General features: G+C 61.2%; 1 protein-coding gene across 5 annotated transcripts in view; it reads left to right on the top strand.

The window, feature by feature from the left end:
- DAGLA (diacylglycerol lipase alpha) overlaps positions 1 to 17,992 on the top strand; it is a 61,522-nt gene that overhangs the window by 22,236 nt on the left and 21,294 nt on the right. For 4 of the 5 annotated variants that reach the window (XM_046017477.1, XM_046017478.1, XM_046017476.1 and 1 more), the window contains 4 exons: positions 14,246 to 14,384; positions 14,772 to 14,983; positions 16,330 to 16,431; positions 16,853 to 16,991. In XM_046017477.1, coding sequence (XP_045873433.1) covers positions 14,290 to 14,384; positions 14,772 to 14,983; positions 16,330 to 16,431; positions 16,853 to 16,991 — 548 coding nt within the window. In that variant the 5' untranslated portion in view covers positions 14,246 to 14,289. The remainder of the gene's footprint in view (positions 1 to 14,245; positions 14,385 to 14,771; positions 14,984 to 16,329; positions 16,432 to 16,852; positions 16,992 to 17,992) is intronic. The other variant, XM_046017480.1, reaches the window with a different exon arrangement.

The raw sequence follows: 17,992 nt of genomic DNA, 5'->3' as shown, positions 1-17,992 counted from the left end.
GCTGGCGGGCACCTGGGCCTGCTGCCCACCTGAGGGTTAGACCAGGCTGAACTGGAAGTCCAGAAGAGGATGTAGATGTTTCGGTGGAGAGGGCTGCCCCAGGCCTGGGTTCGAATGGTGCTCCTCCGGGGTCAGGGGAAACCAGAGTGCCATCCATCCTTCTTTACCTGCAGGGAGAGAGGGGCCCCCAGAATCAGGGTCACCCGGTGTTTGTCCAGTTACCCGGACCATCTGGCTGGGGCGTCCTTGACAGCACCCTCTCCCTTGCTGCCCCGTCCCATCTGTCACCGCTGCCTGCTGGACCTCAGTGCGGGCCCCCACTTCTCTCCAGCCCCACGCCTGCTGTTCTCCAGATAAAGCTCAGACCCACTGGGCCCACTGGCCTTTCCAGCTCGGGCCTCCTTTTTGCTTCTGTCCTGTTCATCTGGTCTCTGCTCAGTCCTTCCAGGTCCTCCTACACGGGCCCTCCTGCTGAGGGGCGTCCCCTCTGTTGCTCTCCCCTTGTGGCCTCTTCCCTCTGCCTTGTCCTACAGACCTCAGCCCCTGCTCCCGGTTCTTAAGGCAGCTGGTCCTCGCCTCCTCATTCAGGCTCTGACGGGTCGCCCCCTAGGAGCACGCGTCATGGAATTTTCCCTGACTGTACATAAAGATTAGCTTCAGGTCTTTATTTTTTTCTGGCCCATGGGCTCTGAGAGGCCTGGCCCCATGTCAGCCCCGCCGTGTGGCAGGTCCTCCGATGACTCTCTGGGTGGATGGGGACCGGCCGCACGCACACATTTCATTTTAACTAGCTGTCCCCTGTGTTTGTGCTGCCCGGAGCCCACTCCTGGGGCGCCCCCTGGTCTTTCTTCCTCTCGCATTCTCCCTGCCCCAAGCCAGGGAGCCTGGAACCAAACCCTGGCCATGTGGGAGGGTTGAGGGTCCTCATAGCTGCGGGGCCCGGGGCCACCTCCTGTCCTGTGCTCCTGGGCTGGGCAAGCCAGGGGCTTGGGGCCTGGGCCTGCCAGGGGTCCGTCATGGAGAAGAGGGCTCGCTCATGCTAGCGGCTGGAAGAACGAACACTTTCTAGTGAAGCACTACGAGGGCTACTCCAGGAGGCTTCCAGTGTGATGAGAAGTCGGAAACCAGGTGGAGTCTCGGCGTCAGTGGAAGCAAGGAAGTGGGGGAGGAGCCCCGGGGTCAGGTGGTTTGGGAGCCTTCCCTGCTGAGCTTGAGGCCAGAGGTGGGTGGCCTTGGGGCTGAGTCGGCAGCCTGGGGCGCTGCATCTCCTTTGCCGGCCCGCCAAGACTTTGGTCTGCTGGGACCTGGTGTCCTCAACACTTGCCATAAAATGGTAGAAATGCTGGCCATGGGAGGCTGGGGGCCGGAAGCCACAGCTGTCTCCCTCAGTGTTGGGGCTTTCCCGTTGCTGGCCAGGGCCCCGCTTCGTGTCAGCCGGCTCCCAGGCTGCAAGGATGTTCTAGTCAGACAGGCTCGGCCTAACCGGCAGGGAGGGGTGCCGGGAGGCCCCAGAGCCCACGATTCTAGGTCACCTCCTGCAACATCCAGAGGCAGGAATGATATTTATAGCAGCCTGTGGCCACCAAGGGTGGGGAAGTCAGCGGGAGCTGGGACGCAGGCCACCCCCCTTCAGGTCCCCTGGCTCTCCCTGAGTCCCTCACTGCCCACCCCCCCCACGCCGGCGCCTTTCTGGGACGAGCAGGGAAGGGCTGGGCCCGCTGCGAGTGCAGACACGGTCACCCTGCCTCCCCAAGCCCTGGAGGAGATGCGGTGCCACTTTCTGCCTGGCAGGAGCCCCGGCCTCTGCCCGTCTGGCCAGGACCTTGTCGGTCTCCACGGTCCCAGGTGGGCCTCCTGTTAGCACTCAGCGCCTGGCCCCGCTCTTCTCTCTCGGTGCTGTCGGCTCCTGTAGAGACGTTCATCCTCGGAGCCCCCAGCGGCTTTGCAGACCTTCCTGGAGCCGGCAGGGGCCAGTGAAAGGCCTGCCTCATTTCTCCCCGTAGCAGGCGGTTCAGGGGGCGGTGGATACCTGCCCCACGCTGGCTGGGAAGAGGCTGTACCAGATGCCTGTTACCTCCCTGCTGTGTCCTTGTGAAGCAGGCTAGAAGGGCGGCCATCCCAGCCTGGGGTCCCCAGCACAGCCCCAGCTCTCCCTCCTGCCACACCCAGGGAGCAGGCCAGGAAGCAGAGGCCACCAAAGTGACAGTGTGACAACGTTCGGGCCCCAGGCCTTGCGGGTGAGTCCGCTGGGAAAGAAAGTGACGCCAGACTCTCGAGTCCTGGATCGAGCCAGCCAGGCCCCTGCTCTCTTGGAGCCTTTACCTACCCACATACAAAGCGGGTCCTTTGGTCCTGCCCAGGCGTGAGCAGACAGAAGAAGGCTGATGCTTATCAGGTGCCTGATGCGGTCACCCCCGTAGTGGGGGCCTGGGCTCCTCTCCCAGGGTTTCCCCATTTCCAGACTGTTGCTGCAGCTCCCAGGCCCATCCCCCCAGGCCAGGGGAGAGGCAGGGTCTGCTGCAGTTTCTCCCAGGGAGCCCTGGCATGAAGGAGAAGGTGCAGCAGACAAGACCAGGAGCCCGCAGGAATGGGGGCCCTGGCTCCCCCAGCCCACGACAGGGCAGGGCAAGGGCCCTGAGCTTGCTTAGGGAGGGGCCGCTGAACTGAGTGGGCCAGCTGGAGGGGAGGAAACCCCTGGGCTTGCTCTGTTCCCAGCGGATGAGAGACAGAGTCAGGAGCAGGAAATGGGCTTGTCCGATGGGCAGAGACGGGCGGGACAGGGGTTGGGGGGGCAGGGGGGGAGGGCGGTTGGTGGAGCTTTACAGCCAGTGGTGGCAGCTTTAATCTTATTTAAAGGGCATTTCAGAGCCATAAGATGCTTTTGAGGAGGGGGTTGATTTCATTAAAACCGTTAACTGTAGCTAATGCCAGCGAACACCTCCTCTGGGACGGCCCCTGCTCTCAGCACTGCCCAGCTGTGTCCTCACAGCAGCCCTGGGGAGGCACTGTCAGCACTGTCCCCGTTTACAAAGGAGGAAGCGGAGGCTTCTGTAGTTGATTTGTCCTGCCAAGTGGTCCCTGAAGGTCGCAGCTCAGTGGACATCTGAGTGAGTGGAGGACAAAAGCACGTCTCACCCTGCCCTCCACCCAGGGGCAGAGGACCTTCTGAGCCCCTGCCCCTTCCCGGAGGCCCCGGGGGTAGCTGAGGCTTGGGTCCAGTTCTGTCATGCCCCCGGAGTGGGGAGGGGTGTCTGCCAGGGAGCCAGTCAGCCGCAGGTCCCAGTCAGAGCTCCTTCTGTCATGTTTCCTGTGACCCCCTTTTGCTCTCAGAGCTCAGGCCAGGCGGATTTTAGTTTGGGCTCCTGCCTGGAGCCCCAAGACCCTCTCCTTGGCGTCCTACACCCAAACCAGGTAGAATTCCAAAAGTCAAGGCCAGAGAGGACCTGAGAGGTCATCCTGTCCATTGCCTCTCAAATGTTTTTAAGCACCGAGACTGTTTTGTTCCAATCAAATGTTGCAGGGAACCCCCACATGTAAAGCAGCTAACATCAACTCCGACAGACACAGCATGCCAGCCCCAGGAAGCCCCAGCCCTGCCTGCTTGGCCACTTCCCCTTATCTGGGGGTCCCTGAGGGTTTCCAGAGCCCCACTTTGAATAGTATGGACATCCCTTCATTGGACACAGGAGTGGAGGGCCCCCTAGGGGCGGGGCCCAGGCTTGGGCCTTTATGCTGTTGAAAGCCCCCCGACCCTGTCCCTGCCATCCAGGTTCTTTGGGGCAGAGGACGTTGGCTCTTGCCGTTACATACGGGAACCCTGCAGATCTCCTCCCCTGGGAAGGAGCTAGTGTTACGTTGTCACTCGATGCCTGTCTGCTTCCTTGATGCCCGGGGAATGGTAGAAGTGAAACCCAATCGCCCAGATGGCTGTCCTGTGCCCTAGATGGCCATGCCGCCCACAGAGCCGGCCCCGCCCTGGACCCATGGCCCATGTGGACTCTGGGAGGCCTTGTCCCCAGCGCAGGCTCGACCCCGAGACCCAGCCCACAGCCTGAGGAGGCGAACAGGACAGTGCCTCTTGGGGTACGCTGGGCGTGGGGCGAGCTGTCGGGCTGGGTGTGGCCCACTGAGCAGTCTCATTAACAGCCTCACGAGGGGACCTCTAATGAATTAGAAGGTGCTAATTCCTCTCAGAGGTGTTGCCAGCACCCGGGACGGGGAATCTCCTCTCTGGGAAGCTCTGAGAAACCAGACCCGGGCATTGCGCTGAACTACCTGGGAGAGGGTACCGTGGGGGGGTGGGGGGCTCCCAGCAAGGGGCTTTCACACAGGCCCTGTGTGAGACTGGACAGGGAGGGGCAGGGGGCAGCTGAGTGGGATGCTGCACTGGGCAGGGGGGTGTGAACAGTGGGCCTCTGCCCTTTGGGGTGTCCTGAGTTTGAGCAGTGGGACGTGCTGAAACTCCACACAGAGACGCAGGGAGTTCTAGCAAGAGCACACAAGCACATCCTTGGCTCAGTCCCATGGTACAAGCTGATGGGATGGCGAGTCCCACCTGCCAGGCTCGTTTCCGGGTAAAGGAGGCGGGCCAGGGAAGCCTCAGGGGGAGTAGGTGGGGGTCCCAGGAGAGGGAGGCCAGGGCAACACGGAGGCTGCAAGGGTGAGGGAGATATGGGTCAGCCTGGTAGCCAGGGATAGAGCTGGGCCCCTCTGTTTAGGAGGGTCGTCTTAGATAGCAGAGAAATTAGCGCCCCTGCCCCACCTCAGGGGGTAGGAGCTCAGTGCAGGGAGGAAAAGGTCTGAGCACTCAGGAGACATGATGATAGAGGACATGACGGCAGCTGGCGCTGTCTGTGAGCGAGTGCTTCGTGTGTACTCCGTCACTTCCTCCTTGCGACCCCCTCCGAAGCAGGCCACCTGCACCATCCCGTTCTGCAGATGGGAAGTCTGAGGCTCAGAGAAGTGACGGTCACGGAAACCTGGAAGGGATGGAATTAGGATTCACTGCAGGGCTGGAGGGAAGGCAGCGGTGGGCTCCTTGGGGGACCATCACCCTCCAGGTCCAAGCACTGGAGGGAGGGAGGGCTCCAGGGGAGCCGGGAAAAGGCGTGTTTCAGCATGTGGGAGGACCATGGGGCGGTCGGGAAAGGCCTCCCCCTGGGTGGAAACAAGCCCGGGGCCGGAGCCTGCCAGCCTGAGCCACCCCCCACCCCAGACACCCCGGTTCCCAGGAGGAAGTGGCCCGGGGCTTGGAGACAGCCAGGCAGCGTCATCAGAAGGTGCAACCTGGGCCCCTCCAGGGTACCTTTGTGCCAGGCCTAAGCATGAGTGTGGGGCAAGGGCCCTTTGCTAATTTCAGTAAAATAGCCTGAAGAAGAACTGAGAAGCAGAACCTGGTCTGGCCGGAACCTGGAGGACCCCTTTCACTACGGGAAACGGGTCCTTTGGACCCTGGCTTAACCTCTGGGAAGGAGGAGCGGGGGAGGGCCATGGGGTGAGAGGAGGGCCCGGGCCCTCCCTCCTCATTCCTCAGCAGCTAGTTCCCTCCCTGAGCAACTAGCAGGAGACCAAAGGCCCCAATTGATTCTCAGGGAGCTGGCTGGTGTCAGTGACAGGGCCGGTGGCAGATGGCAAGTCCTGTTTGTTGTAGAAGAGCGGAAAATAATTAGCGTCAGGATGAGAGCTGGAGCCTCTGTGATAAATGGAGCCCGGAGGGGGGCTCCTCAAGAGGCCTGGGAGCACAGCCTGCGGCTTCCCGGCATGGCTCAGCCACTTCCTGAGTGACCTTGGGCAAGTTGCTTAACTTCTCTGAGCCTCGGCTCCCTCATCCTTAAAATGGGGTAAGGTGAGCCCTTAACCTCATGGGCTTATTAGAAATACTACATTAAAGGAGGCAGTATTTGTGAACTCGCTGTCATATCTGGCATGTACCAAGCGCTATGTAAGGTTTTAAAGAAAAATAAACAAACAGGTGTTGGGGCACCTGGGTGACTCAGTCAGTTAAGTGTCCAGCTCTTGGTTTCGGCTCAGGTCACAATCTCGGGATCCTTTCTCAGCTGGGCGTCTGCCTCAGAGTCTCTCTCTGCTCTCCCCCCCCCACCTCCGTCACTCACATGCTTGCTCTCTGTCTCTGAAATAAATAAATCTTTAAAACAAACAAGCAAGTGTTAAAATACTTGTCGGGGCCACTTCTGGGCCCAGCAGCGGGGGCTCCTCCTTTTCATTCTCCTCTCTGAGCCCTGTGGGAGCCCAGACCGCTGCTCCGTGGGAAGGGCTCTGGTCGGCAAGCAGGTGGACTTGGCCCCCAACTCCGTAGATTATGTAATCTCCCGGAGGCTCTGTCTCCCCTCAGGTGACAGAACAGTCTCATGGCACCCCCAGAGCTGTAGTGCGGGGCAGAGGAGGCCATCCTGGTGGGGAGGGACGGAGAGGTGTTTGTTAGTCAAAGACTCTGGGGACAGAAGGGATGGGGCAGGGGCGTGCCCCTCCTGCTCCCCACCGCGCCAGGCACCCCGCGTTAGTCCCAGGGCCCATCGTGTGCTGAAACCCAGCCCCAGCCCTGGGCAGGCTCGGCTCTGCCTTCTGCTCGGGCACAGCTGAGGCGTGAAAAGCAACAGCTTTTGGGCCCCTAACTTGGGTAGCACACACCCGGGCCCAGGCTGGTGGCGCACGCGGCCCCCAGCCCACGCGTGCTTTCTCTCTGTCACCTCCTTTGGCTTCTTCCCCCTTCCCGTGCCTTCCAGAGCCCAGCCTCTGTGTGGGGCCACAGACCTGGCCGGGAGAAGGGGCATGGGGGCCAGGGAAGGACCGTGCGGGTCTCGGTGTCTGTGCGTGGCAATAAGGAGTCGGACAGAAGGAGGAGGAGTTTTTTGGTTTTTTTTTTTTCCTTTCAAGTAACTCAAGGAGACTGCTTGAGTTCCCAACACATTGTTGTGGGATCTTTGGGCAAATGTTGCACGTCCTCGAGCCCTGGTTTCTTCATCTGTGGGGCTGGGGTAACAGCCTGGTGAGGCTGGAATGAGGCCACATTTACAGCATTTGCTCGGTGCTCTCTCCCGGCCCCGCAGCCTGCTCACCTCCAGGCAGGCCGTGGGGCTCACGCTGCCGCGTCTGCACGGTCGGCCGATACCCACTCTCCCACGCGGTGGTGAGTCTGCAGCCACGCAGGGACCTGGACACTGCTCTGAGGTTTCCAGGGCCCTGCCACCTCACTCTGTGAGGGGGCGGTTTGAAGCCAGCTTGTGAGTTCAGAAGCGGGCATGTAGTCGAGGCCTGCTCCCCAGAAGAAGCATGGCGCGGTTAAGACATGGGCCCTGAAATTAGGCTGTGTGACCCTGGGCAAGTCACTTCACCTCATCTGTAAACCACAGGTAGCAGCAGTACCCGCCTCCCAGAGTTGTTCTGAGGACTGAGTTATGGGTACGAAAGGCTTAGACCAGGCCCAAGACGCGGTAGGCCACTGACAAATGCTAGAGGAAGTGAACCGACTGGGTCCCCACGTTACGGGTAGCCTGTCTCCTCCCCATCAGCCTGATACACGGGAACCGGCCTGCAGTTTCAGGAAATCAGAGCCAGGTTACTGTGTGTTGACCCCCTCCCTCTGCAGGTGCTCTCGAGGATGCCACATGAGTGAGCAGGAGGGTTAACTAGCTCTCTGACTAGCCACGGAGCTGATAAGGTGGCAGGGTTGGGGTCTGACCACCACCGAAGCCCATGCTCTGGTCACTGCTAAAGAGGGCACGAGCCCTGGTGCCAGCACAGTTTGGCAAGGCGGTGGCCCATTAGTGAGCCCGTCCCAGCCAGGATGGAGCCTCTGGGGGGCCACCAGTCACCCGGCAGGCTGCCCTGGATCCATCCCCACTGCAGTCATCCCCCCAGGTCAGACGCCCTTCCCCACCAAGACTAGAAGAGCTCCAGCCTCTAATCCTAGAACATCTGAATCAGACCCAGAGAACCTCGAAGGCAGCAGGTGCCTGTCCCTCTCCCATCTGGAAGCACCTTCCCATTTCAAAGCCCTTTCAAATGGGGAATCCCATTCATTGTGGGGTAGGGAGGGAGTCCTGGGCCCTCCCCTCAGGGAACCAAGGATCAAAACACCCCGCAGAGCTCAAAGAAACCTTACAGACTGCCCAGTTTCCTTTTTCTCTTTGGCCACCGGGAAGCATGGCTGGCGTCTAGTACTAGTTTTACACATGGTCTATGAGACCCTTTATGTCTTCGTGCCTGTGTGCAACCAACTCCCCCCACCTTCTGTTTTAATTGCCTTAGTTTTTGTGCTGAAGTTGGTTTGTTCTTAAGTTCGTACCCCACCTCTTCACTGTTTCTGTTTCCTCTAAGGCACACGCAGCCATTTGTTGTGAAATCGAGTGAACACCAACCTATGTACAAAACCACACCCCGTCTGTTGGTAGCCCAGGCTCCTCATTCTCCAGAAGAGGAAACTGAAGTCTGGGAGGGGGGCAGTGACACTCTGGCCTGGAGACACTGCTCTTTTTTTTTTTAAAGATTTTATTTATTCATTTGACAGACAGAGATCACAAGTAGGCAGAGAAACAGGCAGAGAGAGGGGAGGAAGCAGGCTCCCCGCTGAGCAGAAAGCCCTATGTGGGGCTCGATCCCAGGACCCTGGGATCATGACCTGAGCTGAAAGCAGAGGCTTTAATCCACTGAGCCACCCAGGCACCCCAGAGACACTGCTCTTGGTCCGGGCCTGGCAGCTCTGAATGTGGCTAGGACTGGCCCCATTGCCAACCTTGGCAGGCAGGGGTAATTGGAGGGGCCCCAGGCAAGTGGGCTTGGGTCTGAGATCTCCTGTCTTTTGCCTGTTGATTGGCAGACTAGTGGGGCCCCTGCCACAGGAGGTGGAGAGCCAGCCATGGACGACTCTGAAACGGAACATGTGGGTGATGCCTTCTTGGGGACAGATCTCACGTGGACTGGCCAGCTTCCGACAGGGTCACGCGTCAGAGCCTGAAGGAGAGCTCGTGGGGAGCTGGAGTGGGCTGTGTGTGAGGAAGAAGGGCGGGAGCCAGCTCGGGGACCCTGGGACTGTGTGTCCAGGTCGTGACGCCATAGGGCAGATGTATGGGGAAGTCGGGAGCCCCAGGTGCCTTTCTGAACCTGCTTCCTCACCCATGGAAGGGGGCAGCAGGGCTGTTTTTGAGCCCCTTCTACCTGACGTTGCTGCGCTAGATGTGAGTCTCGGGTGGCAGCAGGCATGGCCTGGGTCTCCGGCGGCAGGGCTCCCGCTCTTCAGAAGGAGTTGGGGGGGGGGGGGTCTGAGCCCAGGGCCACCTCCTGGAGTAGTGCTGCCGGAGGGGCCCTGGCTGGACACTGCCTGTGTGGCCGCTGCTATCCTCAGCCTATGGCTCATCTTACCCTGTGACAGTTCTGAGATAAGTACTGTTCTTAGCCTGTCTTAGAAATGAGGAGCTGAGGCACAGAGAGGTAAGTAATTTGTCTAAGGTCACACAGCCCGTCAGTCCAGAGCCAGCACTCGGGCACAGTCTGTTTTTAGAGCCTGTGGACTGAGGGCCCTTGTATCCCTGCCTCCCAGCTGTGAGGGTGGAAGGTCATTAGTCCTGAACTCGGGGCACAGGAGGTGCTCACCTGATGGTGGGACCCATGGCCCAGACCTGCTGGTTGTCCCTTTCTCCAGCCCGCGACATGCATCCTGTCTCCTAGGGGGGCTGGGCTCAGCTGGGCTCCAGTGACCTGGCCCGGCTCCCATCTCTCACCAGCCCTGGGCCATCCGCGGGGTAGATACAGTAGCCGTGCCCTCCTCCTCCCTCAGCTGGGGGATCTCGGCACCCTGCTGGTTAGTACCCCTGTGAAGGGGCTCTTCTCCCCAAAACTTGCTCCCAGGGCCACCCCCCAGGGGACCTTAGGATCAGAGGGGGGAGGCCCAGCCTAGGGTGCTTTAACCAGCCAACCCCCAAGGCCTGGGGTGAGGACAGGTGAGCCTGTCCAGGCTTACATCTCTTCGGGCCAGCCCTTCCCACCAGCTGGAGCCAACCGTGGGAATCAGCAGCACCTGGCCAGACCCCAGCCCCCAGTCACAGATCACCTTGCCAACAAGTCCCCAGAGAGCCCCCCAGGAGCTCGATGATGACAGCCCCACGGATCGACTGTGTGACCCCAGGCAGTTTCCACTATAGCCCTTCGAGGGGTAGTGTCATCCCCGGTTTGCAGACCAAGAAAGCAAAGCCCCAGACTGTTAGATGGTGCTCAGGGGAGGCACTGGGGTGGAACATTTCCCAAAAAAAGCCAAGGATATGCGGGAAGAGGTCTCTGGCCATTGTGGTGGGAGGGGAGCTGTTGCAGTGGCTTCGTGGGGATGGAGCGGTGGTTTGGGGCTCTGCAGCGGCTCAGGAGGAGAGGGGCTGGTTTGAACTAAGTTGTGTTCAAACCCCAGGGGCACAGTCAGACAGGGCTGCAAGACCCAGGCCCGTCGGGGCTCTGCTGGAGCCACGGTGGGGATAGGCATTGAGGAGTTGGCAAGGTTACTCTACGCCACTGTGCCCAGGGCCACCCTGGGATGAGCAGTCTGGGGATCCCATACGGGGTAGCCTGTTCGACGTGAGAAGAGTGGGTTGGGGGTGGGTGCTGTCAGGGACAGTTTCAAAGATGCCGTGACTTGGCTGGCCTGGAAGGATGAGTAGGCCTTTGCCTGGCCTGGAGTAAGCAAGGTGTGGAATCTTCCAGTGAGGGGTTTTCAGGGAGACAACAAGTTCTGGGGGGAGCTGGGAAGGGAAGGTGGGGCAGCAGGAGAAGGGGGCAGAGTGCCTTCCTGGCCGGAAGGAGCTGGCCGGCTGAAGGTGGTTTCAACGTGCTTGTAGCCGACTGTGTCTTGAATCCCCAGGGGTTGGAGAGTATCTTTCTGGCCCAGGACTCAGAGGGGGCCAGGCACCCGCACAAGGTTGCACAGCCTGCCAGCCAGAGACTAAGACCCTCAGCCAATGCCCGAGGGGCTTGGACTTTATCCTGCAGGCATGGGGAGCCATGGGAGATTTTTAAAGTAGGAGATAGCATGTGCATTTTTTTTAAAAAGACTTTTGTATCTTTAGGAAGAGGAACTCCCCAAATGGCCAACATTTAACTTAGGGGCCTGAACCAGCAGCAGGGAAATGGGGCTTTGTGGATGGGGGCAGAAGGGGACCCCCAAGGGCCACTCAAGTCAAACTATCTACGTGAGGAGGGTCTTGGTACCCCATTCAGACCTGCCTGAGTTGGGGTCTAACTGGGGGACATGGGGAGCCCCCAGCGGTGCCCCTGTTCCCTTCTGCTGGAGGGGGTACCACGCCTGCCCTGGAGGTGCCCCCAGATGGGGGAGACCGTGTGACCCATAAATGCATTTGTTGGGGGGTGTCGACCCTGTGCCCCAGGGAGGAGAGCTAAAGGAGGTGCTCTGTGGCAGCCCCAGACCAGGAAGTAGCCTCTGCCCGCCCCCCCAGACATTTCCTCCAGATGAAATCACATCCCAGCAGGGGAACAGGCCCCCATTGTGAAGGGCTGGGGTCTCAGAGAAAGGGCGCCTTTCAGGCCCTTAAAAATAGCAGCCCTGAGATGGATGAGTCCGCATGGAATGGAGTGGCTCATCCTCCCCCAGCAGCACGGGCCCTGTCACCCCCATCCCACGCACCCGTGACCTGTCATTGACCAGCTGGAGCATCCACTGGCCCAGGCGGGGGAGGGGCGGCTGGTCCATGGGGCCGTCCCTGGCGTTATCCAGCACGTCTGGGGCCTCTGCAGACGGTGTCCCCTGCAGTCCTCACCGGAACTTTAGCAGGCGGGGTCGAGTGACATTTTACAGATGAGGAAACTGAGGCACAGATCGTGAGTCCCACGGCCAGCGGGTGGTGGTGGGGCCCAGGTTCGAAGCCAGGCAGTGTGGGCACCCAGGCCTGTGCCTAGGATTCTGCAGTGGTGCGCTGGCTGCAGGGACGGGCTGGAGGAGCGGGGTGTGGTGCCCAGGCCTGAAGTGGGGCACCTGGTGGGGTCACATGATCTAGGTGGGCACCGGCGCTAACCACGGCTGCTGGCCTCAGGCTGGTCGCCCCCCTGAACCTGGTCAGAGGCTGCCACTGGCTGTATCTCTCGGGCATCTTGACCCGTCTCAAGCTGGGTCTGCAGGGCTGGGAGCCAGGCGCTCCCCACCTTCCTGCCAGGGAGCAGAGAGGGCGGGGCCGTGTGCGCTTGCAGGTATGGGGCGAAGGAGCATTAGCCAGTCTGGACTCCCAGAAGTGAAGCGGAGGGACATCTGGTGCCCATCCAGAGGATTGTAGACAAGATGTTCTGGGCGGGACACTTAGCCTCCAGCCCCCAGTCCCAGCCCCTCTCGGGAAGGCACTCCCCTTCAGCCGCCACTGCAGGGGTCCTTCAGATTAGGGGTTTAGAAGGGATTGGGAGCTGCACCTGCTGGGACCTCCCCCACCCCCTCACCCCCGCTGGCCTGACCTCTTGGTCATCCCGTTCACGTGAGGGGGCCCCCTGAGCCCAGCATTTTTCAGCAGAGCCACCTGGAGACAGGGAGGGGCTGTAGAGAAACGGGGGCTGAAACACCAGCTGTTGGCAGCTCTGGCCTGCCCCAGCCAGGCTGCCACCGCACGGTGTCCTGGCTCTTCCCATCGGGGGTGGCCAGCGCTGGTCAGGGACGCTTGTCAGGGATGCACCCTGCTGGAGCCCCAGACCCCCGCCCCTGCCTGGCCACTCCACCACGCGGCTCCGGCTCCGGCTCTGGGCTTTTCATCCTTCTCCCCACTTCCCAGAATCCGCGCTCTGACTCCTCCTTGGAGAGAGTGGGATGACATCACTTCCTGAGGGGGGAGGAGTAGGCACGACCCCGCCAGCCTAGCCCGCCTGCTCACAGGGAGCAGCCTGGCAGCGGCTGGCTGAAGTGGCCGCACCAGAAAGAGCACGACAGAGACGGGCCGGCTTGGACATGCCGGCTGGCCACCCGGCCCCATGGCCCCTCATCCAACCTGAGGGCCGTGCCCACCGGCCGGGGGATACTTGGTCACTTGCTTCCCAAGTGATGCTGGTCTCCGAGGACACTCGCTTTCCCCGGAGCCGTCACCGGGGAGAGGAGGACTTGCCGCCCGCCTCTGGACCAGGTGCCATGTAAGCCTCTGAGCCTGGGGGCAGCTGCCCAGCAGCGGGGCGCCCACCCCCGCAGCAGGGGTTCCTTTGCACAGTCCAGCACAGGGCAACCCTGGAGCCCCTCACCAGTATCTCCCGGACCACCCCCCCACCCTGTGTGGGGAGCCTCCTGGCCTGCAGTGCTCCTTTTTTTCCTAGGGCTCTGGGGCATGGGGGTCCTGGACTCTTAGGCGATCCACCCCGAGCTTGCCTGTGGCTGACTCGAATTCAGCTTCAGAGAGCTCTGAACCGGGCAGCGAAGTGTGCATGGCTCAGGGTGGACACGGGACATGTGGGTCCCAGGAGGATAGGGTACCCTGCAGGACTCAATGCCCTTCCAGCAGAGGGGCTGGGTAGCCCCAGTTGTGCCCCTGACCCTGAGTCCCGGCTGTGTCCTTCCCTACCAAGAGGCATAGCTGTGGCCGGGCATTCTGTCTGGTGAGTGCAAGATCAAGTCCCAGAGCATGGTCCCAGGGCTCCAGCAAAGCAAGAAACTGAAGACCTCATTCAGCATATCTTTCCTGAGCACCTGCTATGTGCTGGGTGCGCTCTCCTGCCTCCGTACTTGCCAGATCCATGTGTACCCTTCCCCCCACCCTCCCCAAGTGCTTCAGCCCTCAACCTGTTTTGTTCAGTTTTTGCTGGTGCTTGGTCTGGAAAGCCCCCCTCACACCCCCCCCCCCCCAGGCTCCACACACTGGGCCGGGTCTCCTGGAGAAGAGGCAACAGGGGAGCTGGGGGCTCCCCTGACCCCATGGAGGGGGAGGCAGGTGGGTAAGCCCAGGTCTTTAATGGAACTGAGTAGCACTGTTGTAGTAACCCCTGGGAGAGCCGATCCCAAAGGGCTGGCTCCAGGCTTGGGGGCACGAGAGCCTTTGGGTGAGGCGGCAGCCTGTCTCTGGCTGCTGAGGTCCTTTACAGTGGCTTTGAGCGGCGGGTAGGGTTGGAGATGTGTCCTGCCCGGGGATGGCTCAGCATTTGCAATGGTCTGGAAGCAGCTGGGCTGTGGGGCCTGGGAGAGATGCTTCTGTGCTGGCCACACCCGGCCAGGAGTGCAGTGGCCCCGGGTGCCCCAGTGGCAGCCACAGGGCCCTCCGCTGTCTTTCAGGAGGTGAGCACCAGGCCCGCTGAGCCTCTGCAGAGCTGCCAGCCATGCCCGGGATCGTGGTGTTTCGGCGGCGCTGGTCTGTGGGCAGTGATGACCTCGTCCTGCCGGCCATCTTCCTCTTCCTCTTGCACACCACCTGGTGAGTCTTAGGGCCGTGCCGCAGGCCTGGAAGAAGGCTTTCTAGCCGTCTGACCTGACCCTGTCGTGCTCCCGGCTCCTAAGAGTTGGTGTCTGGAGTACCCATCACTTAGGGAAATACCCACGTGGAGCACAGAGACCCTGCCTGGTCCCCTGCCAGACTGGGCACCATCACCAGGCAGGGCTGCCGCCGCTGTCCCCCCACGGCCAGCAGCTGAGCTCCCTGCCCTCGTGTCCCTGTCCATGGCCACCCATGTCCTCAGAGGCCGGGTGGATCGTGGTCCTGAGCCCAAAGCAGTGCAGCCGTCCACCTGCTGCGTCCCGCTGGCCAGGGGCCACGGGAGGCACCCGGACTGCCTGGCCCCCTGTCACATGTGCATCTCTCCAGGTTTGTGATCCTGTCTGTGGTGCTCTTCGGCCTGGTCTACAACCCGAACGAGGCCTGCTCCCTGAACCTGGTGGACCACGGCCGCGGCTACCTGGGCATCCTGCTGAGCTGCATGATCGCCGAGATGGCCATCATCTGGCTGAGCATGCGCGGGGGCATCCTCTACACAGAGCCCCGCGAGTCCATGCAGTATGTGCTCTACGTGCGCCTGGGTAAGGGCCGCCCCCGGGGGGCGGGGGCTGCTCCCCACTCCCTTCCACCCCCCTCTCCTGCTCCATCACTCAGCTGGCCAGCATCTGTGGGACCCATCTGATGGGCCAGGCCCTGGGCCAGCACCAACGGCCAGCCGAGAGCCAGCAGACTTACCGGGCTTGTGCTCTGGACTGGGGAGGGCAGACTGCAGCCCGAGGGCCATATCCAGCCTGCCGTCTGTTTGTGCAAATAAAGTTTTATTGGCACCCAGCCACATTCATTCATTGACCTACTCACTGGTTCTGCAGCAGAGCTGAGTAGTCAGGACAGAGACGAGGACCCACAAAGTCTAAAATATTTACTCTGGCCCTTGCAGGGGAAGTTGTCGGCCCCTGTTCTAGGCCAAGTGCCTCTCTTCTGCTGCTTTGGAAGCCTCCACCCTTCCCTGGAAACCCCTCAGGGTTCCGGAGCCGCTCCCTAGAGGGCCTGCCTGTGTCCTTTTTCTGGGCTTGGGGTTCAGCTGCTAGTCCCATCTTTCCAAGCGAACACTTCTCTTCTGCTTCAGGGAACTGTGCTAAGCCCTTCCCCTTGTTAGCTGAGGGAGGAGCCATTACTGGTCTCCCTTTACAGATGAGGAATCTGGGCCACCCCCGCCCCTGCCCAGGGAGCTTAATTAGCGCCCTCAAGGTCACATGGCCTGTGTGTGTGTGTGTGTGTGTGTGTGTGTGTGAGAGAGAGAGAGAGCAAGAGAGAGAGAGAGAGAGAGAGAGAGCGCCAGCTAGCTGAGATTAGAACCCAGCTTGTCTGTCTCCAAAGCCTGGACCTCAGCTGCTTCAGGTGCTGCCTGCGAAGCTGGGGCCTCAAAGGCTGCCCGTGCCCCCGGGGGCCCCCCTGGCCTGCTGGGGCTCCTCTCGCCTCCTGCCCCGAGTGCCGGAGCCTCCTCTGGGAAATAGCGGTCTCTCATCTCATTCTCCGCGCTCCTGTAACGCAGACGTTGTCACCCCATTTTACAGATGAGGAAGCGGAGGCCCAGGGAGATTAGGTAACTTGCCTGAGATACATCTGATACCAGAGTTCACGGACATAAGTCTAAAATCCCGAAAGGACAGCGAAATGCCTCTTCATCCTCCACCTTTCCAGTCACCCTCTCAGGGAGGCGTCGGGGCCTGAGGGTGCTTAAGCTAGAACAGGTGGTGGGTACACTGTAGAAGGACAGACCGGTGGTGGGACAGCCACGCGCCCTGGGCCCTCTCTGCAGCGGGGCCTGTGCTGGGGGGCGGGGGTCTGGTGCCCCTGCTGCAGAGGGTCCTTCGGACAGGCGGACGGACTGGAGCGTCCTCCAGCCTGCTCCCTGCTCCCCTCGCAGCCATCCTGGTGATCGAGTTCATCTATGCCATCGTGGGCATCGTCTGGCTCACTCAGTACTACGCCTCGTGCAACGACCTCACGGCCAAGAACGTCACCCTCGGTATGTCAGCCGGCTCTAGGGCTGGGAGGGACGGGGTCAGCTGGGAGAGGGGGAAGCTCAGGCACATCCCAAGGGAAGCGGTTGCTGGGTGGACGCCGGGCAGGGTGGTCGCCGAGGCTGTGGGCTTCTTCCCAGGCCCGGCCTGCCCCCTTAGGGGCACCTGGTGTGGAGCAGGGGTGGGCAGCAGGGGAGGGCCCCTCGGCTCCTCACCGGGAGCCCCCAGAGCTGCCTGCTCTGTGCCGAGGGTGGGCCTTGGGGTCGTGGCTCAGCACGGGACAATCAGGTGGCCAGAGGCTAGGGCCAGGGGCTGCTGAGCCTCGCTCTTGGGCCCCAAAGCAGACTGTGAGCAGGAGGCAACTGTGCCCCTGGGCCAGGGAGGCTCCCCCAGCACCGTCTCTTGCTTCCCACTGCTGCCCCGCAGGTATGGTCGTCTGCAACTGGGTGGTCATCCTCAGTGTCTGCATCACCGTCCTCTGCGTCTTCGACCCCACGGGCCGCACCTTCGTCAAGCTGAGAGCCACCAAGAGGCGGCAGCGCAACCTGCGGACCTACAACCTCCGGTGAGCAGGCAGGGTGGGCGGGCAGCCCCTCGGAGGTTCACGGAGGGCCGGTCAGGCTGGCCCCGTGCCTCGCCAACGGCAGGCCGGACCGCATGCTGGCCTGTGGGATCCATGCGCGAGCCATGCGTGTATGTTACAGTCTTAGCCTCTCCCAGCCTCAGTTTCCTGGTCTGTAGAGTGGGAATCACAACAGCTCCTGCCTCTGACGGCTGCCGTGAGATTTGAATGAGCACAAAGCGGTTGGTGCTCTGCTCACCATTTGGTACGTGCTCGGCCAATGGGGCCATTGTGACCATCGTAGCAGGAAGCAGGCCTAAACCAGGCCAAGCAGCACGCGCCCTCACCGACAGCAGCTCTGTGAGGGGGCTGTTAGCATCACCCCCTCAACACAGACAGAGCAGGAACACGGAGTTGTGTGACTTGCCCCAGGGACCCAGCTGGGAAATGGCGGGGCTAAGCCCCAGCCCGGGCGGTCTGGCTTTAGGGCCCTTGCTCCTAACCACTAGGCTGGGTGGCCTCTGGGATTAAGGGGGCTGGAGAAGGTTACTCAAGGAAGGCTTCCTGGAGAGGGTAGGTTTTGCACAATGTTTTGAAGAAAGGAGAATGCTGTGCCGTGGTAAAGAAAAAGAGGGAATCCAGGGTCACAGTAATTCCTGTTTAGGGAAAGAAAAAGATGGGTGGGGCACGGAGCTTCTCCTGTGACTTGGGCCCTGCCATGAGCCCTTTCCCGCCATCAGTCCATTCAGTACTTTTGCCGACCCTGGTGCCCTTCGGAGGCCTATTCTGTGGATGAGGAGTCTGAGTTCCGGGGAGGGCAGGTCACTTGCCGCAGGTCACGCTGATGGGGAGCAGACCGGCACTCCATCCCCAGGACAGGGGATTTGGGGGACCTTGGTGGCTGCCCAGGCCCCCAGGCCCAGTGGGAATTCTGCTTTGAGCTCCCCTTACGCCCTCCACGTCAGTTCAGTGCAGCGGCCAGAGCCACACCCACGCCTGGGCTG

This window comes from Meles meles, chromosome 8, assembly GCF_922984935.1.
Source record: "Meles meles chromosome 8, mMelMel3.1 paternal haplotype, whole genome shotgun sequence".
Lineage (NCBI taxonomy): Eukaryota > Metazoa > Chordata > Mammalia > Carnivora > Mustelidae > Meles > Meles meles.
Note: the sequence above shows the minus strand (reverse complement) of the source record. Positions and strands in the feature narration are given on the sequence as shown.